At 44.8% G+C, this 25,468-nt stretch overlaps 1 protein-coding gene across 3 annotated transcripts in view; it reads left to right on the top strand.

The window, feature by feature from the left end:
* Positions 1-25,468, top strand: part of APPL2 (adaptor protein, phosphotyrosine interacting with PH domain and leucine zipper 2) — a 51,699-nt gene that overhangs the window by 17,339 nt on the left and 8,892 nt on the right. For all 3 annotated transcript variants that reach the window (XM_027541903.1, XM_027541907.1, XM_027541904.1), the window contains 14 exons: positions 1,303-1,362; positions 1,921-1,992; positions 6,537-6,624; positions 9,173-9,214; positions 9,326-9,384; positions 10,346-10,492; positions 13,772-13,854; positions 17,101-17,259; positions 18,668-18,856; positions 20,298-20,340; positions 20,445-20,501; positions 20,599-20,687; positions 24,564-24,722; positions 24,878-24,930. In XM_027541903.1, coding sequence (XP_027397704.1) covers positions 1,303-1,362; positions 1,921-1,992; positions 6,537-6,624; positions 9,173-9,214; positions 9,326-9,384; positions 10,346-10,492; positions 13,772-13,854; positions 17,101-17,259; positions 18,668-18,856; positions 20,298-20,340; positions 20,445-20,501; positions 20,599-20,687; positions 24,564-24,722; positions 24,878-24,930 — 1,300 coding nt within the window. The remainder of the gene's footprint in view (positions 1-1,302; positions 1,363-1,920; positions 1,993-6,536; positions 6,625-9,172; positions 9,215-9,325; positions 9,385-10,345; positions 10,493-13,771; positions 13,855-17,100; positions 17,260-18,667; positions 18,857-20,297; positions 20,341-20,444; positions 20,502-20,598; positions 20,688-24,563; positions 24,723-24,877; positions 24,931-25,468) is intronic.

Here is a 25,468-nt window from a genome sequence, read left to right on the forward strand (position 1 = left end):
GTTTGTTTTCAAAGTAGTGGCACCCCAGTAGGATGCCAAAGCTAGGAATTTTCATTATGTTTGCCTGACTTCATCCTGGGGGAGAAGAGAGCATACCATGTTTCAGGGTCTATTGGCTGTTTCTTAGGACAGATGAAGGAAATTGGGGAACAGGTTGACCAGTTATCTGCAAAGAAGGCCAAAAAACCATAGGATTGGGCTCTGATGGATCTTGCAAAGGAGGCCCATGAAAAATAAAACAAGCCCCGGCAGAACTCAGGCTTTCACCCCTAAGGCACAGCAAACCCAGGAGAATTCGAACAGCAGTGGAGGTCAAGGCTGGCCAGTACCCTCCTCTCGTCTGGCACCATTCCTCTCTTAGGAGTATACCTCAAACCTAAAGAGAAGCCTTCACTGAGCTATAGAAATGTAAGACACGTTTTCTAGGCCGGATGTGTTGATGGTGGGAGGATAGTGGTAGACAGGTGCTGTGTAGCCAGGGATTAGAGGGAGAAATACAACAAGATGAAAGTGGTCCATGTCTGTCAGTGAAAAACAGGACAAAAGGGACCTTCCCAGGCATTGTAGCTGTGCTTCGGAATTACCATCCATCATTGGTAACACATGGATAACACTGACCTAGTGCTGTACTTTGGTAGAATCCGACTATGTGTCATGTCGTAATGTTGCTTACAGCTGGGCCACAGAGTCCTGCAAGCCCTCACTCTGCCTGCCTTGCCAGGCTTGTCTCACTTCTACTCCCTGTACCCCAAGCTCCAGCTACACCCCACTTTATAGCTTTTCAAACATGCTGGGTGCTTTTCTACATGCCCATCCCTCCTGGAAAGCCCATCCCTGTGGCCAGTTCCTGGTCTTTCTCCAGGGGTCTGTCTGCTTAAAACATCTCTTCATTAGAGACCATCCAGCTCCTCCAATCAGAGCCTCCTAATGCACCCAGTCTTTCCTCTGTGGGTCTCATCATGCTTGTAACTAGTTTTTAATGTGTATTTCCCCAATAAACCCTGTGAGGGCAGGGACCAAACCTTGGTTGGGTGTTTGGCACATTTTAGTGGTTTACTACATTTGTTTACTGACTGAATGACCAGAAGGAGCACTGATTTATAAATGGTGGGTATGAGAAAAGCTTTTTTAAAAAAAAAAAATTTTTTTTTCTGTTTTGGTCTTGTTTTTCAAATAATTTCTGAACAAAGTATTTTATTATTTTATAGATACGTATTACGTTTAAGGGATTCTCTGAGGTGGCATTATTTTCAGTGAGTGTGTGTGCGCTGGACAAATCTTACTTTTCTCTTTTCCCTACAGAATGAAATGTGCCTGGCTACTCAACAGCTTTCTAAGCAACTGCTGGCATATGAAAAACAGGTGACTTGATACATATGTGGCATATGTCTTAAGAGTGTCCTAGGTGGAGTTCTTACAAAGGAATTTTCTAGGGGCATCCTTTAGAGACCTTCCTTCTTTCCTTTGTTTTTTTCCATAGGCCAGTTCCATTTTTTTCTTGTTCTTGCCTTTTCTTATCCACTGATAAATTCTAATGATTATCCAAAAGTCTATATATTCTTATGTACGTATTCTTAAAATTAGCTTACAAATGTAATCAACTGCCCTGAGGGTTTGTATTTTTTGAGGGACTACAAGTGCATCAACACTAAGAATTCCAGGCAAGAAACTGAAAGATACCATTCTATCTGTGCCGAAGGGTGATGACCAACAACGGGATAGCCTGGGAAGGGCAGGTGACGGCGTGGCTGGGGCCGAACAAGGGAGAGCTCTGGTTCTCTGCAGTCAGACACTCTGACATCATGTGCTCTTGGGAGGAGAGGAAGTCGATGTGGAGGGCAGTATCTTGTGGGATGATGCTATAGTGCTGAATCCCCTGGCATTCAGCTAACACCTGGCACTTTTTTTCTTTGGTCTTAGAATTTTGCTCTTGGCAAAGGCGATGAAGAGGTCATTTCTACACTCCACTATTTTTCCAAAGTGGTGGATGAGGTAAGATGGCAACATGGCAATTTTTTTGTTGATTGAAGGATAAAGGTTTTACAGAATTGTGTTGGTTTCTGCCAAACATCAATATGAATCAGCCATAGGTATACATAGCAAATTTTTATTTGATTCTTTTTTCAAACTTTCTTTCCTCTTTATTTCACCCTACTTTTTATTTTTAGGTATATATTTAAATATCTGAGAAGGTATCTCAACTTTATCTTCCGAGGCTCATTTCATAAATGAGATTTGTATGCGGTTATGTTTGATTTTGGCTTGAGGGGAGAGGCCTTGGTATACATAAGCAATAGTTTGAAAGAAAGACTTCTAAGAATTCAGTTTCCTAAGGAGGAAGAATTACTGTCTTAGGGCTGCTGTAATAAAGTTACACATAGGTGGTCCGAAACAATGGACATGTATTCTCTCACAGTTCTGGAGGCCACAAGTATGAAATCAAGTTGTTGGCAGGGCCACGTTCCCTCCAGGGGAGAATCTGTCCTGGCTTCTCCCAACTTCTGGTGACTCTGGGTGTTCCTTGACTTGTGGCAGCATCACCCCAGTCTCCACCCCTGACTTCACGTGGCCGTCTCTCCTCACCCTACCACCATTTGTTTTCTTCATGTCTCTGTCTTATTTTCTTATTAGAACGCTTGTCAGTGGATTTAGGGCACACCTGGATAACCCAGAGTGATCTTATTTTGAGATCCTTTATTGTATCTGCAAAGATCCTTTTCCCTAAAATTCCCGCAGTATAGACATAACTTTGTGGGGAGTGTGAGTCAACCCACTACAGAGAGATTCTGACAACTGTTCGTATGGCTCTGTTGTATAATATATCTGGAATATTTGTGAAAAGCAGGTATTGGTATAGGAAAAGTGCCTAAATCCTACTTGTAAAAACTTAAGAGCTTAGGTGCTGCGGGTGCTGGGCAGCACCCTCTGCCAAATTAGATGAGCGTAAACGACTTCATTTTTCAAGGCGTTTGTGGTACTTACAATAGAATATCTTCAGAGAATAAGCAAACAAGACAGTTACAGGTGCCATTTCACGGTGCCACTGTTGATACGAAGGTGACACTGTCTTCAGTTTAAAGAACGAGAAACTAACGTTCACATAAATTTGTGCCAGTTCATTCAGTTCACCAAGTCAATATTCATTCAACAAATACTGACCACCTGCTATTTAGCAGATGCAGTTCGAGGCACTAGGGATGTAGATACAAACTGTCCAGTTGGTAGTGAGCTTTGTCCTCTGTTCCACTGCTGGGGCTCTGTATAATAATATGGATGCATGTCTAGTCCAGAAGAGGAGGAAGATGAATGGAAAATGGAATTAGAGAAGAGCAACAAGTAATTTTGTTGAAGGTGAGAAGAATTTTTCTTAATTAACAGTAAATGAATAACCCAGGGGGAGAAGCAGTAGTCTGCACTCACTGAAGTTATGTTTTCTTGACCAAAAGAGAGTTGCTAAGGAAATGTGGTTATTTGTCGAAACCCTAAATTAGGATTTCTACTTTAAGATCTTTACTCATAACTGTATTTTCCTGGGCAGGAATAATGATTCCTTTTTTTTTTTTTTTTTTAAATGAATTGATTTTTATTGAAACATAGTTGATTTTTCAGTGTTAGTTGCTGGTATGCAGCAAAGTGATTCAGATATATATTTTTTCTTCCGTATTCCTTTCCGTTATAGTTTCTTACACAATATTGAATATAGTTCCCTGTGCTTCTATAGTAGGACCTTGTTGTTTATTTTATATGTAGCAGTTTATATCTGCTAATCTCAAACTCCTAGCTTATTCTGCCACACCTTTTCCTCTTTGGTAACTTTAAGTTTGCTTTCTATGTCTGTGAGTCTGTTTCTGTTTTGTAAATAAGCTCATTTGTGTCATATTTTAAATTGCGTGCATAAGTGATGCTGTGTCATTTCCATAGTAGCTGCACTGGTTTACATTCCCACCACCAGTATAGGAGCCTTCTCTCTTCTCCACACCCTCTTCAGCATTTATTATACCTCATTATAGTTCTCATTTGCATCTCTCTAACTGTTAGTGATGTTGAGCATCTTTTCATGAACTTATTGGCCAGTGATGATTCTTTCAGTGGGGAATGATCATTCCAAAAGGATGGAAGCTTGGAGGTGTGATTTTTATAGGCAGTATCATAGCTTTCTGGAAACTTAGCACTGTGACTTTTCACACAAGCCTCTTGATGTCAAGACTTAAGCCAGTGAAAGCAGTTAACTCAGGTGGGAAGTGGAGAGTAACTTTTGAGGTAGTTTTCTCTACCTGGGTCTATATCAGATTGACAATTTTTCAAAAGAAGTAATTTGACTCAGAAATTGAAAAATCCAACTAAAAGTAGAGATTTATGTCACTTATATTTAATAGGATATGTTGGATTCAGATCTTTGATGTTATAGGCATATAGAGATTTTTATCCTTGATGATTTCACCAAAAGCAAGGTTTTTAGATTACTTATTTTTAGTGCATCTGAGACAGGGAATTTTTGACATTATTGATTCCATTGCCCAGTGTGTGTCAGGCCCTCTGCTCTGAGTGTAACTTATTCACGTTATTGTTTTATCCTCAAAAGAGTCATGTAAGGAACATGCTGTGATGCCCATTTTCTGTGTGATGATACTGAAGTGCCAAGAGATGGTCTGTGCTCTTTGCACACTTCTCAGCAGAGGTGGTATGTTTGGAAGTGATTATCCCTTACCTCCCAAAGCCCCAAAGTAAAGAGTTGGTGACACAGATCCCTTGATCCTTAAGAAGAAATTAGGAAGAAAATGAATAGTTCAGAAATTTGCCATTCCTGAGGTATATAACCTTTGGAAAGAAAACCATTTAACCTCTCTGTGTTTTGGTTTTTTTCATCTGTAAATGACAGAAGCAGGATAGTCCACTTAACCAAGCTATTATAAAGATTAAATTAAATAATTAGAGCATTCGATGCAGAGGCAGTTCATTGAATTCGTCTAATTAACTGTTAGTTTAAAAAAAAAAGGTACATTTCTTATTGCAGTTATTCAGGAAAAGTAGTTAACACATTCTGTGCTAATGCATTTTTTGGCATGGCTGTCTTCATGTGTTCCTCCACAGGGAGAAAAAAAAACAACTGCGATTCTTTGGCTTGATTGAAAGATAAGGGGAACATTGACTGGCCAGCTGCTCCCTTGCCTGACAGATGGTTGACCTTAGGCCAGTTTTTAATCTTGTCAGAGCAGCCTCTGCAAGCACCACCCTGAAGGACCAGATCTGTTGGGAGATCTGTGTGCAAAAGGGGGATGCGGGCATGTGACTGATCGGTGCTGAAAGAAACTTCACCTAACATTTACCCAAAAAACAGTCGCTGGGTGATTTCTCCTTATACACCCAACAGGAATCCCAGAGCATCCTCATAGTATCTGGAAGTCTGGGCCTTCCAGTGTTCATTACCAACTACCACACGTTAAATGTTTCAGCCACTTTGTGAGCGTGAAAGACAAACTGTATCCCAGACAATATTTTGAAAAGAGCGTGAATTTTAGATCCCAGTAGCCAGGAATTAACATTGTAGCTGTTCCACTTATTTGCTCTCTAGATTTAGAGATTTATTTGCCCACCTATAAAACTGAGGATAATAAATAATACCCATCTGACAGAGTAGATGGGAACTAAGTGATATAAAAGCACAGAAAGCGGGCGCACAAAGTGGTGCGTGAGGTGCTCCAAAGTGTTAGTGCTGGTGGTGATGATTTTTATTTCTCCTAGACCCTTTACGAGGACAGGAGTTAGTAAGGCCTTGTGATGGAAGAGAGGAAAGAATCAAGAGCTGTGGAAATTATCTGGTGAGGAGGAGCATATCTGAATATAGCCTTCTTGCTCCTGGAAAGGTCTGCAATCTGGCTGGGTTGTCTCCGCAGGGAGCTTTCTCTCTCCATGGCAATTCCCAGGTCCCGAGTGCCTATACTTGCAGGGTTCCCAGCAGGCCAGTCTTTAAGGTATGACCTCAGCCCCGTCTGAGAGAGCACGCGCACGCACAGGCCTGGCAGAGTGCTCACCTTACTGCCCACACATCAGAGCGTTCTCCTTCTCCTTCTCTGGATGTGTGCATGTGGCTCACATCCAGAACACAGAGCCAGAATTTGCCCAGTAAGCAAACAATAACCATGGGCTCAGAAATTCCTTTGCTGCTGCTGCTGCTGCTGCTAAGTCGCTTCAGCTGTGTCCAACTCTGTGCGACCCCATAGACGGCAGCCCACCAGGCTCCCCCATCCCTGGGATTCTCCAGGCAAGAACACTGGAGTGGGTTGCCATTTCCTTCTCCAATCAGAAATTCCTTTAGCAAACTTAAATGGTGCACTGGTCAGTTAGAACCTTGCCTTTAGTTTTTAATACCTCTTAGCCTCTGACATTTACTGCTTTATGAAGGGTAATTTATTTGCTAAGAAGTCTAACTGAGCTCTTTAACCACATGGAAGTGTTCAGTGTGATCACTCGGTGAAATAAGACAATGTCAGAAATAGTAGGTATAATTTTCTTCAATAGATTTCTCTTTCTTTCAGCTTAATGTTCTCCATACAGAGCTGGCTAAACAGTTGGCAGACACAATGGTTCTACCAATTATACAATTTCGAGAAAAGGATCTTACAGGTAAAGTGTTTGAGTTCAGTGCATATACTTTCAGAATATTAATTCTTTAAGTATTTTTTTTCCTGAAACTATTTCTTTAAGTGTGTGGATTATTGAGAAGTACCCTCTTTTTCAGCTTTTATTAAATCCTCACAGTGTTCTTGGCTCACCTAAAGGAAGTCAAAGGCTAATAAGAAAATAGAGTTGGAAACAATTGTAATGTGACAAGGGCAGCTTGATAGAGCTGTACAGGGAACAGAAACAGCACACAGGCATTATTATTACCCTTTTGAAGGTAAGGTGCCAAAGAAGGCTTCCTAGAGAAGAAGATCTCTGAGCTGAGTTTTGATAAATAAATGTTTACCAAGTAGACAGAGTTAACAAGGCTCATATTACAGGTTGCTGTTGATCAGTCGCTAAGTCATGTCCAGTGTTTGTGACCCCATGGACTGCAGCATGCCAGGCTTCCGTGTCCTTCACTATCTCCCGGAGTTTGCCCAGACTCATGTTGGGGGCATTTGTAAAGGCATGCAGTTCTTGTGAGCCATGAATACTTTGGAATGTAAGTGGAAAGCTTCAGGAGGAAAGTTCAAAGTGGGGACCATGCAGTATGTGTGCTCGATTCTGGGATATAGCTGTGAACAACAGTGGAGCTCACATTTAGTGGGAGGGAGTACATGTGACTAGTTCAGAGAGCCTAGTTGCCTTTTTGGGTTAATTTTGGTTCTTCAACTAAAATAAAACTTTAGAATAATTTTAAATCATTTGAAATGAAGGTAGTGAAAAAATAATCTTGAAAAAGCTTAATTGATATTACTTTTGGGAATGTGGATTTTCTAGTCCTTTTGTCCATTTTTATTTCATTGAAAATATTCATTGCTCAGAGAGTAAAGAATTGTATTTTCTACAACACCAATATAAAAAATTGCAGAACAGAAAGTCTGAACCTGAGTACTGAAAGATCTGTTGTTCAGGATAGTACTTCCTCTTTAAAAATACAGCACCTTAAAGTTTTTTTAGGCAGAAAAGATGCCATTCATGGAAGGCCAAATCGTAAACATAAAGCTTTCTTCCCCCTCGCTTTGAGATCCCCTGTGATCATGTCACCTGAGGCCAACAGAGAAACGGCAGAAGTGGCATAAACTCCACCCAAGGGCAGTTTGACAGCAGTAACACTTGATAAATAAAAAATAATACATAATATGTCAGCTTGTATGAAGAGAAACCTCGATTGAGCAGACTTTTGTATGTTTTTCAGTGTTGCTCATCTATAATCGCATGTAAATCCCAGACCTAAATACAGTCCTGTCCTGTGCTGTTTATCCAGTGGTAACTGAAAACTTCATTGAGTGCATTTTAAAAAAAGATTTTCTCTAAATGAAAATATTAGAAACATGTAGGGGTGTCATTTAAAAAATGAACTCTTAAGTCTTTTGGAGACAGAAGAATCCCCCCTGACGACTTGTATGGTCAGACTGATGTTTCTCAGGTTTGTTGGTGGGAACCTCAGCTTGAGAATGCTCTGCAGCCTTGATGACGTCGCCCTTGTTAGTCCAGAGGGCTCAGCTTGTGGAATAGTAGTATTTACCAGGATGATAATTTTTTTTTTAAGAGAATAAAAGTATCCAGTAGTAGTGAAAAGTCTCTTAGTATTCATGAAAAAAGTTGTTATCCTTTTCTGATGACACCAAGACAGAGATTTGAAGGGTTTGCCTTGGGTCATACCAACTCTTTAGCGACCCCATGGACTGTAGCCCACCAGGCTCCTCTGTCCCTGGGATTTCCCAGGCAAGAATACTGGAGTGGGTTGCCATTTCCTCTTTCAGGAGATCTTCCCAACCAAGGGATTGAACCTGGGTCTTCTGCATTGGCAGAGGGGTTCCTTAGCACTGAACTATCTGGGAAGCCTGCTTACCCACCAGTATAAGTACATAATCTGAATTAAGATAATACAAGAGTTTTTAAGCAGGTGATTTAAAATTGATAAGGAAAAAACTCTAAAACTGCTCCAATGGGAAGTAAAAGATGAGAAAGAAAGAAAAATTAAAGAATAGAAAGGCAGAAAGTAGCCCCCATATTAGAAAGAATAACAAAAATGTGAAGTGAAATTTATAAGCTGGAAGCAGTTTTGAGACAAAAGCAACATACAAAATGTGAAAATGCTTTTTTCTCTGTTGATAAAGTAAAAATGGATTATTTTAGAATTGTAGAAAGTGTCTCTTCCTTTTAAATATCTCCGTGCTTTTAAGTTTTTAACCTTGGACGGTCATTGCTCTCTAACGTTGACTTTGTGTTTTCGGTCTTAGACTTTGTTAAGCCGTCTTTATACATGATGTGTGTGGCACCTACATGGGGTAATATTTATTGGTGTTGGCTTGTTGCAAGTACAGTATACTAGATCACTTCAGAAGTTTTTCATGAAAGCAAGCATCCCCAGTCACCAGGACCTGGGAGTGCTGGTGAAGACTCTCCCCTTCCATGTACATGTCTTTATTTTCCTGGGAAAGCACAGAGCTCTGGGTTGGCATACTTTTTCTTTGTTTTAAGATGTTTCTTTTCTCTTATTCAGAAGTAAGCACTTTAAAGGATCTTTTCGGACTTGCCAGCAGCGGTAAGCATCTTCTCTGGTCTTGGTATGAGGGTTTAGTTTGTGGGTAGAGATGCTGAATGAATGTCTTGCCTTTCAACCCATCTGGGTGCTAAAATATCTGTTTATTTTTAGAGCATGACCTCTCAATGGCAAAATATAGCAGGCTTCCTAAAAAAAAGGAGAATGAAAAGGTAAGAAAACCTACCTTCCATGTTATTTTTCACTTCATTTATTTAAGCTTCTTTTATGTTTTCCTGTTATGAATTTGTGGCATTGAGGGTGTCCTGATGAATTTTTTTTTCTTACACATGAATTTTTAAAAATATTTATTCCGAATCTCTTAAGTAGACTTCTGTTTCTCGGTTCTAGCTTTTCAAACTAGTTTATTAAACATGAACTTGGAACCATTGTAAAATGATAATCATGTAATGATTCTAACTTAAGCTTGATACCTCATATGATTATCTGACTCATATATACTCAGGCACTTGATCTCCTTGCCCTGGATGTAGACTCTGATTCTTTAACTCATGCTTTCTAGCTTCTTAGCTGCTATAGAGAATATCAGGGACTTCCATATAGCTCAGATGGTAAAGAATCTGCCTGTAGTGCAGGAGACCCGGGTTCAATTCCTGGGTCAAGAAGATCCCCTGGAGAAGGAAATGGTAACCCACTCCAGTATTCTTGCCTGGAGAATCCCATGGACAGAGGAGCCTGGCGGGCCACAGTCCATGGGGTCGCCAAGAGTTGGACACGACTATATGACTAACACACACACATAGAGAATATCGAATATTTTCAGATATATAACTTTTACTTCCGTTCCATGATTTCCCGGGAATACAGTCTTACGAGTGAAGCAGAATGTTTGTGGCTGTGATTGCATGCTGCCATATCGTTTTCCTAAAGGACTGTAGTTCTTTGTAGTGCTGCCAGCAGAAAGTCTTGTCTTCACCCTCACAAACACTGAGATGCCATTAATTTTGGAATTTTTAATTTGACTTTTTAAAAACTTGAGGGAGAACCTTATGTTTTTTGTCACAAATATTGCTCTAATGAATAAACAAACATGTTTTGAAGTTGCCAGCTCGTACAGAATTGCTGCTTGCTTTGGACAGCTTGCCATTGGTTTTCCTCTCCCCTCTTAACCAGGTGAAGGCTGAAATCGTGAAGGAGGTGGCCGCAGCCCGGCGAAAACAGCACCTTTCCTCCCTTCAGTACTACTGTGCCCTCAATGCGCTGCAGTACAGAAAGCGCGTGGCCATGATGGAGCCCATGCTGGGCTTTGCCCATGGACAGGTAGGGCTGTCCCCCTGCCCCGAGGCCTCAGACCTGACCAGCTGTGGAGAACAGGGTGGTGTTCTGCTGACAAAGCCCCTAGGAGACATGGAAGCATCATCAGAGAAAGAAACACAGATGCACAGCCTTCCTGGAGGCTACTAGATGCAGCACTGGAGAGCTTCCAGAGGGGCTGGGTCCTCAGGAGCTGGACTTGTTAGGCTGCATGTGCAGGAAACAATGGCCTGTTCCCAGGACTCCCGTGGGGAGGAGCCAGCATGGCCTTTGTGTCTGATTCCAATGAAAGCCAGGCCTGGTCCAATTTTCTGAGAAGCCTCTGACTCCCAGATTGGTGGAACTGGGCCTGCAACCAGGACTCCGCATGTTCCTTTGTATTCTGTGTAGGAAAGGCTCTTCTCACAAGATAACCTTGCTGAGGTTATTGCCAGCACCTTGGCTTCTGGGGCATGGGGAAACGTTGCCATTGCCTGATGAAGTCTCTGTAGAATACTGATCCAGCTTCTTCCTCTCATTTCACGGGCTACTGAACACTGTCTGCAGGGAGGCTACAGTTTCAGGATGGGGCCTTGACCTGGGACACCATCCCTCACACTCCACCCCTACCCTGCATTTGCCCCACTTAGCTTGGCTCCAGAACCTCAGTTGGGCACATGAGAAACATACCTGGGAATCTTCTCAGTTAACCTTCTAGGAACAGAAGGGAATGTGAAGAAGCAAAACGTTGAGAAGGAAAAAAGCAACTTAAAAAAAAATCCCACATGTGAGCATCTATTGTTTTTAAAATACATTTTAAAAATACATATATTTCCAAAAAATAAAATATCCGTTTCATTCACAAAGAATAAGAGAGAACCTTCAAACATTTAAGCTCAGCTTTCTTCTCAGTATGTTTGTTACATTGTTTAGTGGTGGGGACAGTAAGGTCCGCTTATGTCTTCAGAGGTAATATTTAACTAGAGCAATATAATCTGTGTGTCAGCTGAGTAAAGCTGGATTAAACTAAACATGAGCGCTGTCCAGCTGTGGGCTCCAGTCCTCAGCAAATCCTTGGGCACTGCCCAGCTTCCTCGGAAGGGGCACGTGTGTCTACTCGTGTATACTCACTCACACTCTGCTGCCTTCCCCTCTTCTGCTAAATACTGCCCCTCTGCCCCTGCCCTTGTCCTGGCATTGTTAGAGAATGCCAGTACTCCCTTGCTAATACCTCTTCTTACATCTGACCTCCTTGATTAGCAGTTCTTGCCTTTGGAGCAGTAATTCCTTCTCAGTTAGAGGCCCCGAGTCAGGGAAGGACCTGGACTCAGCATCTCAGAAAGAGGAACAGCTCCGGGCCTGACGGGTCAGTGTTTGGGGAGCTGGGTTGGTCAGAGGAGGGTCCTCACAAGGCCCGAAGGATGGGTTTGATACTGACTGGTTTCACTGGCTTTCGCGGCCAAGGATTCCAGCACGTCTCCCAACCTGGCCGCAGAGGGGAAGACAAGACATCGGGTGCAGTAGCGCTGGTGTAGCCCCTGCACCTAGGAAGGCAGAGCAGAGCACACATCCTTGTTGGGTGGTGGCAGCATCGTTTTTGAGGACAGAGGATGGCATGTTTCATTTTTTATATGAAAAGTATGCAGATTTCAAGACAGAAGGCTGGATGAAAGTCTCACCCTGCAGACTTTTGAATTCTGATAAAAACTATAGTTCTTCCTGTAAACGAGGTTGTTGTCCGACACCGTGAATCTTTGGATGATTCTGAAGCATTCGCTGTCCTCCTGCCTCATCAGCCCTCTGTACCCACTGCCCACTGAGCATCTGCTTCTGTAGCTGATGATCATGTGACCACAGTACTTCTGCTGTTCACAGAGGGCCACGGACTGAGGTCTTTGGATGATATTGCACCAATGAGACTTCTCAGCACCACCCCCTTTAGTGAAGGTGGTTTGACTCCAGTTTTTCCTTCTCTGGCCCTCAATAAACAGGTTTCCAATTAAGCCATGATTCAATCTTGATGCCTGCCCACAGATTGAGGTTTCGTAATCTGTGTACAGGTACATGAGAACACAAAAAAAGTTGTATTTACAGGGTGAGTCGTACATCATGTGGTTGTATAAGCCGGTGGTGAATGCCTTCTTTCCATCAGGTTGTTTAAAGGACTGCATGAGCCTCTACCCTCAGTGTTTACAGAATAGTAGAGGAGCTGAGGTATGGACTTAGAGTATCAATTCCAAGGAGTTCGGGGCAGGGAAGCAGAGGAAAAGCCACCTTCGTGCTGTGTCCTCAGAAATGTAGAATGCTCATTTAACAGACTTTGATGTTTAACATTTCTGGGACTCAGAGTGGCATTTACAGTGTTTATCTCTGTATGGGTCCACGGTCACGGAGCCAGGGCATCTCCCTGCAGGTATTCCTTGCATTAGGAATACCCCGAGCACTGTGTTTCTGTACCGTGAGAACTAAGAACACTGGTGTATGTGCCTCCCCAGGGTGTCTGGGGGGCCAGGCGTGAGGATGTCAGAACTGTATCAGTGACACCTCCCATCCTCTTAGAGGTGAAAGGTTGATTCCCATGCCCACCACCCGGGCAAGACCTGCTTCCAAATCAGAATGATGGGGAGCAGGAGAGCGCCACCCCCAGTGTCCAGCACCTACCCAATGCCACAGACCTGCTGTGTCCTTCTCACACACAATCCCCTTTAAGTTGATGTCAGAGTTGGAAGGGCCTTTTAAGGATCTTCAGCCCCATTTTCCTTCTGCAAGCTGGCAGCCAGGTCACCGTCTGTCCAGCCTGTGTTCTTAGCCACATGTGGCTTGGTGAGAAGAGGCAGTCAGAGTGGCCTTCCCTTCACTGAGAGCTGCACACTGCTTCTCTGCTTCTTGCTGGTGCTGTGCATGTCACCGTGTTAGCTGCCGGAGACTCAAGGGTGAATAAGACCTAGTACTGGCCCTGAAGAGTTGACTCTAAATTCACACAGGAAAAAGGCAGATGATAATATCTAAATAATTATCAGTAGGAGTTATTGATGAGAGGGGTATGTACCAAGCACTTACACTACCTCTGGTCTTCACAACCTTTTAGCGAGTTAGCAGGCTCCACCCTTCTCCCTCTTCCGAGGCACTGTGGGCTTTGGGACTAACTCGGCTGGTGAGGTGGGGCTCAGCTGGAAGGCAGCCAGTGCTGCTGGCAGGAGGGCCCGCTAGTGTCAACCTCCCTGGTGCTGTCAAGCTCACATTTCACGAGTTTTGTCAATCACCTTTCCCAGACAGTTTTCAGAATGTCATAATTGTATCTTTCAGATTAACTTTTTTAAGAAGGGAGCAGAGATGTTTTCACAGAGTATGGACGGCTTCTTATCCTCCGTCGCAGACATGGTTCAAAGGTAATGCTGTGCTCTGGTTTGAATCTCCTTTGCCTTTTATCTTTTCTCCTGAGTCAGTCTCTCTGCAAGGTGAGGGGAGGGCCCCACAGAGCCCCCTACCCTGACCGCCTCCACTCCATAAATGCTCAGAGACGGCACCCATCTCTTTGCTGTGCTCTTTATGAGTAGTGTGCTTGGAAAGCCATGATTTCTGCAGTTCTTGACTTGTATGGAGCCAGAGTCCTATCTACTACAAATTCTAAACAAAAATTAAAATGTCCACAAGGGTACTTTCCCATTAAGTCCAAGTTCCTCTTCTTAAGATCTTCACGTTATAAGCCTATGAGTCCAGTTTAGAAGAGTGGCTTGCTTTTTTCTTTGAGAGCTAATGGGGTTATTAGCCAGAAGTGCTGCAGCTTTTCAGGAAACTCAGCATCATTTGTGAATGACAAATAGATAAATAAGACATTAAGCCTTTTTAAAATTCATTTAACAAACTGCAGTTCAGCCTTGCAAATGCAGACTGTCCTGCCCACGTTTAATTGAGGCTGCGGCTGCTCCGAGTCTCCTTGCTTCCTGTCATCAGTGTCCCCGCTGGTGAACTCATGGAAGGCACCCAGGCACCACCAACGCCAGGCTCATTTCATTAACAGCACAGATGTGCGGTTCCTTGAGCACTCCTCACGATTCCTGGAATATAGAAATGTTGTCTCTCTGTATATATAGATGTATAACTGATAAGTCAGTGTACAAAATAGAAATATAAGTAGAGGATCTTATTTTGTGTGGAAAAATGAGTGTTGTTCATTTTCTTGAGGATGTGCATTTCAAAGTATCTTTAAAAGGCCAAGGAGTAGAATTTATTTGGGCAACACGGGGAGAGTTGTGGTTTAGGAAAGCATATATTCCTTGGTAAAAGTCCCTAAACTGTTTTTTTCCTCTGATTGCTGATGCACGTTAGATTTATAATTATGTTAGAAAGCAGTTTGTGAAATCTGAATTCAGTTTCCTGCCTTGTAATGTGATTGTGAACCCCTGGGAGTGTCAGGAAAAAATGAAAATAGGGAGCCCATTAACTTGTCACTGCAAAACGCTCTCTCCCTTATCTCTCGCCGCCTCTGTCATCCTGCCTTAACTCTCAGAATCCCATGGTTTTCTGTGTCTGCAAGAACTTCTTGTGCTTCAGGGTTTTCTCGTGGACTAGATTTTTATATTAACAGAGGGCAGGACGTTTGTGCCCGTTTCCGGCACTCTGCAGTGCTCGCGTCCTCTCTCCTTGTCGGTGTCTCTCTGAACCGTCACCAGGGCACCAGCTGTTCCCACAGTCTCGTGACTGGGCCCTGGCCACACAGCCTGCTCCTGAGAGCTGGGTCTCCTTTTGTGAGTTGCACTTCTGCTGCCTGACGAGGCATTTTGCAACAGAGGCAGCAGGTGGGGTTCCCAGCTGAACCTGGGAGCCCCGGAACCTCCTGGTTCAAACAGTGAAAGCATTCAATTAAGAATTATCATTTTCCTATCCCTTACATTTTCTTCTGGTGAGTAGATGAATACTGCTGCCCCCCCTGCCAGCCTATGTTGCACTGCTATACGTCAGCAGCCAGCCCACCTGAGAGGCCGAGGGAACGGTGTCTCGTGGCGGCCCTGGGCTCTGCAGTGCTTCCGCGGGAGATGGATGCCTGGCCTCCCATCCAGTTGTGGGAGGATTCAGAACCCAGCCTGAACCCACATGGGTGGTATTTCAAACCACCCCTGGTGCCAGGGGCTTTGCTTTTAATCCTACTTTTAATACTACTGAAGTGATAACACTTCAGCCTTTTTTATTGGTTCCTTCTCACACACACTTTTTAATTAAATAAAACATGATTTTGTAAAAAAACAAAACCAAAACAAAAAACTATGAAGGGAACATTTGAAGATGGTGACTTTTCTACCCTGTTCCTGAGTTCCTGTGTTAGCTCAGAGTTTTTGAGCCTGAGTCCACATGGGTGGGGGAGGGGAGGGGACAGCTACTAAAAGCTCCCTGCAGTTGTGTGCACGATGTTGTGTTGGTTCACATGAGGGCTTTCCTGGGGGAAAGCATGCTTACCTTTCATGAGATCGTCAGAGGCTTCTCACAAAAGCTGATGAGCCTACAAGGTTCTGTATACGTTTGGCTTCCTCTTTTTAAATCCTTACCGCTTAATTTTTTTTTTTTCTCATTTCTTTGTCTCAGCCTTGGCAGTGACAGGCAGGTTAAACTAATGAGGTTCATTGGTGGAGCCCCAGGCATTCCATTCAAATGTCTAAATAGCCAAAATTAACTCAGACTGCCTGCTTGTATCAGGGAAACATTAAACAAGACCCAGCCAGTAGACACTGAACCTGTAAGAGGAGAACATGGAATGACCAAGCCCGAGCTCACTCACCTGCAGAATGCTTTTGAAAGGAAATGCTGAGGAGCTCATTCTAAAACCCTGGACTCGCTGGCCCCCAGGCTTCCTTCTGAAGTCAACACTGGAGTTCAGTCCTGTCTCCTTACCGCAGTGGGGAAGTGGAGCAGCGCCTCTAGAGTTTGTTTTCTTGGGTGGAGGGACCATCCTGGCAGATTGTGTTTAAGACTTTATAACCCAGGCTGTCCTCACTGGGTGTGGTAGCTGTTGGGGCCTCACCTTATCGAGGAAAAAGGGCAGCTGCTTGTTTCAAGGTAAAGCTTCCAGGTTTTCCACACTTCAGGGCACAAGGAAATGAAAGCCAGACCATGGGCAAACTATGGCCCGCCAGCCCGTGCCATCTCCGGCCATCTCTGGGCAGTTGAGTGGCTGTCACACTAGGGAAAAGCATCGGCCTTGCCTTTGTGTTTGCGCTCTAGTTGCTTTCCAGTCTCCAATGGCCGTCTCCACTCCTGCCTAGATGGCGGGTAGGTGGGTGCATGAATGACGGCCGTCTCCCTCTTGCCTCTCTGGCACTTCCACAGCTGCTAGCACCTGTGGCTCCTGAGGTTGGGCTTGCCTTCTCAAACTCTCCCTGGTAGTTCTGAGCCTGGACACCACTGTGTCGGCAGAGTAACTGCTTACCTGGATTCAGGCCTCACCCAGTGCTATTCAGTTATGCTCTGTTTGAAAACAGCAGTCCTGTTAACACTTTGAGTAAAACAGACTGGAGTCCCTGTGGTCTTCAGCTTTCAGGGCCTCAGGTGGAGCCTTTTGTATCCTGTGTGAGGTAGGAAGCCATGGGGAGGCTCCGCCATCTGCTGTGACAAGTGACTGACTTGACACCTTCTGTCTCAAGCATCCAGGTGGAACTAGAAGTGGAAGCAGAGAAGATGAGGGCATCCCAGCAAGAATTACTTTCTCTCGATGAAGCTGTTTACACCCCAGACTTCGATGTGGCTGCACCCCAGGTCAACAGGAACCTCATCCAGAAGGCCGGTTACCTTAATCTTAGAAAGTAAGAGTGCTCTGCCCGCCCCCATCTGAAAGTTGTATTCCCTAGCAGTGGCTGAAGAGCACCTGTTACGTGCCCCATCAAAGGCAGGGGAGGTGTGAGGGTGGGGAAGAGCTCCCACCAGGCGCCCCTCCTGCCTGGGACACAGGACCTGGGCCAGCTCCCAAACTGCACCGAGAGATGGGCTTGAAACAGTCGTGTGAGTAAGAACCCAGTACATGGACTCCAAGACACCACAGGCCACCCCTTCCTGCTCACCAGGGCCATTTGTAAGTAGACTGCTCTTACTGGTCATCGTCCTAGACCACTGAGACCCTTCCCCAGACCCCCAGTGGGTGAGAGCAGTGTGCCAGTGACCCAGCACTGAGGCCAGAGTCTTGAGGGCCAGGAACTTTTCAGAGTCGTCTAGATTTCTGTAGACTGAATCTCACATTTAACCTTCAGGTCTTCCAATTGCCCATCTCAAATGAATGAGACACTCAGGTTTACCTGAGCCTAAGAGCAGAGCAGGTGCAGTGGTGAACTCCCACTGGTCAGACACCCTGGCTTGGCTGGGCCCCCGGTCACTTCATTTGTCAAATAAAGCTGAAAACTGAACCTACATCCTAAAATTGCTACAAAGATTAACTGAGGTAATTCCTAGCAGGTATAAGCACTCCAGTGTTAGCTGTTTCCATTTTTGGAAATTGTCATTATTGAGGCAGGAAACCTAGTGCCCCATGCATAGTCACACTCCATACACTGAATGAAGCAAATATATTCAACGCCCCCCAAATGGAGGGGGTATGAAGAGGAATTGCCCGCTGCTTTCCTTCCAGGGTAGAGCTCTTCGAAAGTCTGGAAAGCTTGTCAAGATCACAGGCCACGTATCTCCTTTAGTTCTGTGCAGAACATTCCACAAGGTTCTGGTGTTACTGGCCAGGAACTGGATTTTTCTCTTGTAAACAGCCCACAAAACAAGAATAACATCTAAGCTGGAACAAAACCCAGTCTGATAAAAAGTTCCCAGGATTCTGCGGTATGTGCTGTGGGCTGAGGTGACCCTGGTAACTCTGTAACTAGATTCGAGCAGTTCAGCTCTGAGTCTAATGAAGTGGTCTTCCAGGTTTTCAGTGTCAGATGGCTGACACTGGGTTGAGAAGCAAAGTCTGGCTGCAGTGGTGTCCCCGCCCACATCCTGGAGCTGGCCCTGGGACCAGCAGAGCCTGTCATCTCCCCACTCATTCAGGCTGCACTGTCCCTCTCCTGCTAGTCTTTGCACTTGAATTCTTTTCAAAGCACTTTTACTTTAATGTCAAGAAACCCATCGTTTCTGAAACACTACCAATACCCATAAAAAGGCAGCAAGACTCTTGAGGTGCCATTCATGCTTCCTAGTGCTCATGGGCTTTTCACAATTCAATTCTCACAGTAAAACAGGGCTGGTCTCAACCACCTGGGAGAGACTCTACTTCTTCACCCAAGGCGGGAATCTCATGTGCCAGCCTAGGGGCGCCGTGGCTGGGGGCCTGATCCAGGACCTGGACAACTGCTCGGTGATGGCGGTGGACTGTGAGGACCGACGATACTGCTTCCAGATCACCACTCCCAATGGAAAAGCGTAGGCCACTCGGGTTTATGTGGGAGGAACGGGCAGTGAGTCTGCCTCTGCGAGGGCCTCCTAGCTCACTCTGTGCTGGCCCTCCTTGGGGGAGGCCCCGCTCTGGGTGATGTCGACCTTCCCGGAGGGTGGTTTTATGTTCTCTTTAAGCAAGGACACAAGACCATATGGAGTCCAGCCTGCCTTTTATAAGAAGTCCCAGGGAGGAGACTTCCCTGGAGGTCCAGTGGTTAAGACTCCATGCTTAACACTGCTGGGGGTGCAGGTTGGATCCGTGTTCAGGGAACTAAGATCCTGCATGCCACGCAGCCAAAAAAAAAGAAGTCCCAGGGAGGATTTGTATGTGGCTTTGGAGAAGGGGTGACCTACATGTGTAGAGAGCGATGGAAGGAGTTGTTGATCAGTAGAGACTCAGAGAGAGGGGTGGTGCCAGGCTCTTCCTGTTACTAGACAAGCCTTTGTGTCCGCATCATGGGGGTTGGCTGTGCAGCTAAAGGGGAAAGTGGGTGCCTGCCTGAGGAGTCCACTCCTCCAGCTGACACAGCTGATGTGAGCAGGACGTTCGGCTGCAGCAGCGTCGTTTCATTAACACGCTGTCCCCACGTACTGCTGTGCACCTTGGGCCCAGAAGTGACCACACACTTACACAGTGACAGCCTCATATCATCACAGTAGACCCTGTCTGAGCGGGATCCCCTCTCACTTGGAGCAGTGGTCTGAAATTGTTTCAGAGTCCAGAGCCCCGTGAAGTGTTCTGGGCTTCACCTGCTTGTGGGGAGGGGTGGCCCTGTGCTCAGAGCTGCTCTGCTTACATTTCCTTTCTCCACTGGGCTTCTGAGCTGAGATTCTCAGGGGAAGGAGCAGAGTTGTATGGTGTAGACCATCTCTTCTCCCAGAATGGCAGAGCATATTTAGACATCATCCTTCCTCCCTGGGTGTTGGGAAATGACTTGGGAATGGAGATATTGGATTCTAGTCACAGTCCCAGGCAGTTATGAAATTCCTCTGGGCTTCACTTCCCTGAGATAAGAAATAGGGATATGATCCATGTTCCCCAGCTCCCAGAGATGGGATGAGTAACACAGGAACTGGCAGGTGTGGAGTCCCTTCAGGAGCAATGCCTCTATGAAAGTAGGGCAGTATTGTGTGTGTCTTACTCCCAGTCCGTGGCATGCAGAGATTCAGTTCTTAGGAAGGCGTGGAATGGCTGCAGGTTCTTCTTTGGGTGTGGCTGGAGGAGTGGTAGGCCACAGTTTTGGCCACCTTGGATCATCTACGCAGGGCCACAAGATGGTCCATGCTGCAGAATCATGACCTTGGGCTAGCAGGTCTGAGTCCAGCTTGCTCACTGTAGAGATGGAAAACCTGAGGCCCAGGGGAGGGAAGTATGTCCCAGTCACAGAGATCTGGGCAGCACTTACTCAGATGTACTTTATTTCAGGGGAATAATCCTCCAGGCAGAAAGCAGAAAGGAAAATGAAGAGGTAAAGATTTCGTTTGTTTCATTCTGTTGTAGTATGGTGGATGACTTTGGGATTCAGCAGGTTTTTTTTTTGGTTTTGTTTTGTTTTGTTTATGTCCTCTGCAGTGGATATGTGCAATAAACAACATCTCCAGACAGATCTACCTGACTGACAACCCAGAGGTAATTCACAGCCACCCCACCTGCATCTCAGCACTTTTCTTAGTGTGAAAGATAAGCGTCCACCTCCTGGACCTGAGTGTTTCCTGTGGATTTTTAGGCAGTCGCCATCAAGTTGAATCAGACGGCTCTCCAAGCAGTGACTCCAATTACAAGCTTTGCAAAAAAACAAGAAAGTCCATGCCCCAGGTAACTAAAGGACAAAAGAAAAGTAGCTTTTGTGGAGCCAAACTTTGTATTAGGAATTTCACATGTACTAGAAATTTCATCCTTCCAGATCTGCCAGTTCAGCCCTATACTACAGAAACAGTAACTCTGACCAGGAAAGGGTAAACACTTTGCTCAGGGTCACACCACAGACAGGGGGCCAAGCCAGGATTCAAAGCTGTCAGCTTTCAACATCAGCATCATTCCTGGGGTCCATGCAGCTTCAGCCTGAGCAAATAGGATGTGCATTGAGTGTGTCTGCTAGTCAGGAGTTCTCCCCACATTTGTATCAGTATCAACAGTTACGGAACCAAAACAAAAATTTTAAAAATAATTTAAAAAAATCACCTTTTGTGTGTCCATGTTACAGCTGCAGGCCTTATCAGCACATACAGTGGTATTTTCATATGTGCATTTGTTTCACATACGTATTTTTCATATTTTTATTTTTCATAATTGTTGCTTTAACGCCACACTCTTCCATTAATTATTATTGTCTGTTTCAATACATTGGTCGTCTTCCCTTCCTTTACTTGCTGTTGTCATTTATAGTGAGCATTTTCACATGGACAGCTATCCTTTTACTTTGAATGCTGCGTTAGGGTTTATTCTAGGAATGCCACTCTTTATCTAAATGGGATTTTCCATTGGTTAAATAATAGAAGGCTGATTTATCTGTTAAGCTGATTAAAGCATGGTATCAAAGGGTGAGTTAAATCATGAGTGTATCAGGCACCCCAATAGCACGGTAGGAAGAACCCCGTTACGTGTTTTACAGATACTGTCCAGTGATTCCAGAAGAAAGTTGTCAGAAAGCTCAGAGTGATTAAGTAACTTCCCAGGGTCTCAGTGCTGTGCAGTGTGGAGCCAGTGTTCACACAGCCAACACGGGGACATGAGGAGGAAGAACACAAGATAAAACAAGACAGGTTGAGTCCAACTGTGAAAGAATGGCAGCGGAGGACTGCAGGCTTTGAGAAGTGGGGAGGCAGTCGGAACGGCGTGGGAAGACTGCTTGGTGACCCTAGGAGAGAGTGGGTGGGGTGGGAGAAGAGAAGGGCAGAAGGCCCCATGGGATGTCCTGTGAGGAGAACTTGAGCCAAGGAAACAAAAATGAGGAAGAAGCAACAAGTCTTGAGAACACTCCAGTGCCCTAATTTAAGGATACCAGTTTACACACAAGTAGCATGCTTATCAGATGGGACCCCACTCCAGTACTCTTGCCTGGAAAATCCCATGGATGGAGGAGCCTGGAAGGCTGCAGTCCATGGGGTCTCTGAGGGTCGGACACAACTGAGCAACTTCACTTTCACTTTTCACTTTCCTGCATTGGAGAAGGAAATGGCAGCCCACTCCAGTGTTCTTGCCTGGAGAATCCCAGGGACGGGGGAGCCTGGTGGGCTGCCATCTATGGGGTTGCACAGAGTTGGACACGACTGAAGTGACTTAGCAGCAGCAGCAGCATGCTTATCAAGTGCAGCTTTAAGGAAAGCACTTTATGAATGGAAACGGAAATACAGATCCAGCCAGTGGGGCTCCTCTCTGAGCCTCGGATTGGGTCAGTGTCTCTCCTCTCTTTGTAAAGCCATGCGAGTCTGAGGGGGACAGAGTGGAGAACATGCACTAGGCTGGAGTTAGGAGATGTAGTCTTACCAACAGCTCTGCTCTGAACACAGATAGATGTCCCTGAGTCATCAACACTGCAGGTCTTTGTCCCAACTCTGACATGAAATGAATTAGACCACCTCCGAGACCACCTCTTCCCACTCTTAAAACGCTCTTTCTGGAGTGCCAAAATTCAGTTAGTGTTAGTAATTAGGTGTGATTGGCTTTCTGAAAAAACAGTTTGCAGCTCAGATTTAGTAATTGATTTTTCTCTTCTGTTCTAGAATATGTAAACCACATTCTTAGAAAGGACCCCATAGAAGAATCCCTAGAAAAAAATGACTGTAGCCAACTGGCTGAAATCTGACCAGAGATTGGAAGGGTGACACACAGCTGCCAGGTGGTCTCTGAGCAGTGGAGGGGTGGGGTACTCTCTTAGGGTCAACTCATTAAGGATAAAGGTTTTGATGAGAGTGAGGGAATGAAGCAGAGAAACTGTGTTCTTGGAGACAAATTGCTGTTCACTTCCAAGAAAATCTCATGTGTGGCCTTCACTCATTCTGCAGTTACTTATATCTAATATTCATTCATTTATCCTGTTGTTCAACACACGCTTGTTAAATGTCCAGTATGTGGCAAGGCAATGAGCTAGAGCATGAAACTTACAGACTTGTAGGGAAAGACAGGCAAAAGGTAAATTAGTTGAAATACAGGACAGCACTGTTATGGTAAAGATAAGAATGCTGTCATAAAGAATAAAGAGGAGACCAATTTAGGGGCTGTCTGGGGAGATAGTATTTAAACTGAGAAGAGATGAGAAGTAGCCTCTCTTGCAGAGAGCCAGACATACTGCATTCCCGACATCAGCTGTGGAGGCTGAATGGCAGAGAAGAGCTTGGTGTCTTTTGGGAAATGAAAGGATATCAGTGTAACTAGGTGATGGTCCGCCAAGGGAGGCCAGAGAGGAGATGAGCTTAGGAAGGAGGGAGACAGGGACAGATTGTGAAGGAAGTCAGACTCACACCTTCCTCCAGTGAGTCACTTGTATCACACTCCCCTCTTAAAGACTGCATTGAACAGCAGGTGTGGTTCTGTCATTCTGGTTACTAAGGCAGTGTGACACTGCGGGAAAGACTCAGTTCCCAATCTAGCTCACCCACCAGATGACCGAGTCCAGTCAGGGTCATCAGCTTCTCTAGAGGCCGTGGTCCTTTTCTGTTAACAGTGGAGGTTAAGTGTCTCTCCTTGTACTGATCATCTACTATTCTGTCTATTGTTTCTCTGTCCACTTTCCATTCATTGTGCTCATTTGTCAGATGATACTATAAAGTAGTTCCTTACAACATACTGATACACAAACTATCAAATGAATGGAAAGATACTGAGAGTCTTCTTTTGGTTCAAATAATGTAAGAAATCAAAATACTTTTACATTCTTTACCCCTCACAGGCATTTACACTCTAGCTGGGGAGAAAAGATTATAAACATATGAAAGGTTAAATTACAGCATGCTGACACTGGGAAGAGAACAGACAGGGTCAATCACTGTTCAGACAGTGCTGTACTGTTCTGGCCACAATCCCCAAACCGCATGTGTGGGTCCAGTGCTAAGCCCCGGAGGCACACGGAGGTCCAAGGCTGTCCTGACTTCCTGAGAAGAAACGCAGGACTGCAGAGGAGGGAGAGGGTCAGGCTGGCTTGCAAGGCCTGGTGGCTGGAGGGTGATCTGAGCTGCTGTTTGCAGTGCAGGAGAGGGTGGGTGAGCAGTGGAACTGAGGCAGAGTTGGCAGGAGGAGCACAGCGGAGGGCGCAGAGGGCGGGGAGAGGGAGGCCCTCAGGAGGAGGAGAGCCAGGTGGTTGACTGCTAGGCCAAAATGTAGTGTTCATTCAGCAAACATTTGTGAGTGCCTACTGTGTACCAAGTGATAAATATGATTTAGCTACAGCTCCTGCCCTCAGAAACCTCCGTTAAAGAGAGAAAGATACAGGAAATTAATAGGTAATAGAAGAAGCAGTCTAGCATCATGTGGAATGTCATGCACAGAACCAGCTGTAGGTAATGGGAATATCTGAGGAATTTTAACTATGGACGTGAACGACATCTTAAAAGATTTATTGGTAGAGTAAGTTACATCTTCTCCCTTATCTACCTGTAAAAGTCACATAGGCATTCGACATATATTCATTTGATTGTAAAAACTTAAGGTCAAAAGGCATTAAAAAAAATTTTTTTTTTCAACTTTGTACCCCAGCCAGAACGTGAAAAGTTCAGAGATGGAAAATGACAAGATAGTTCCGAAAGCAACAGTCCCTATACCCGAAGCTGAACAACTGATTGCACCTGGAACACCTATTCAGTTTGACATTGTACTTCCTGCTACAGAATTCCTTGATCAGAACAGAGGCGGCAGGTATGGGCTAATAAGGGGGGTTGTTTCTGGGAGAATGTCGTTCCCCTCCCGCCCCCCACCCCCAGAGACCATCCCCTTCTGGCGTAGAGTTCAGGTGTTAAGCGTTCTTTGAACTGAAGCCCTTGGGATTGTTTTGACTCTGGCTGTCCCCCTAGGCGTACCAACCCCTTTGGTGAAACTGAGGATGCGACATTTCCAGAAGCAGAAGGTAAGTGGCTTGTTTTGTGTGCTTTTTCTTTGCCCAGCAGAGAATAATCAGGGCCCTTGAAGTAAGATGTGAAGTCATGTTCCAAAAAGCTTTGACTTGAACTATGAATTGAAATTATGACCCACAGATGTTGTGTGTGAAAACTCATTAGGACACAATGCCGATAGAACAGGTCTAGCGTAAAAACTGAGGGGTGCAAGATTTTCTGCAAGCATTGTACCATTTAGCCACATCCATAACCTTTTTGTAGCTCCTGCAGAGCAATGTTGCTGAATCTAAATCTGCTATCACATTACTGCAAAACAGACTCCAAGAGGATAAAATCCAGATGAGTCATAAATATGCTATTTCAAAAATAACTCATTCTTAAATTTGAAGGTGACATGAAATATGGGGGGGGATAAAAGTTATTTAATTCATTATAATTCAGATTGTTGTCTGATTTACATTCTTGTAAGGTGCATAAGAACATACCCGATAGAGCTAACCTGCTGCCCCACAGAGCTGCAGCTCCCAGCCGGGACAGTTTAGAAGTGCT

The sequence above is a fragment of the Bos indicus x Bos taurus genome, chromosome 5 (assembly GCF_003369695.1).
Source record: "Bos indicus x Bos taurus breed Angus x Brahman F1 hybrid chromosome 5, Bos_hybrid_MaternalHap_v2.0, whole genome shotgun sequence".
Classification (NCBI taxonomy): Eukaryota; Metazoa; Chordata; class Mammalia; order Artiodactyla; family Bovidae; genus Bos; species Bos indicus x Bos taurus.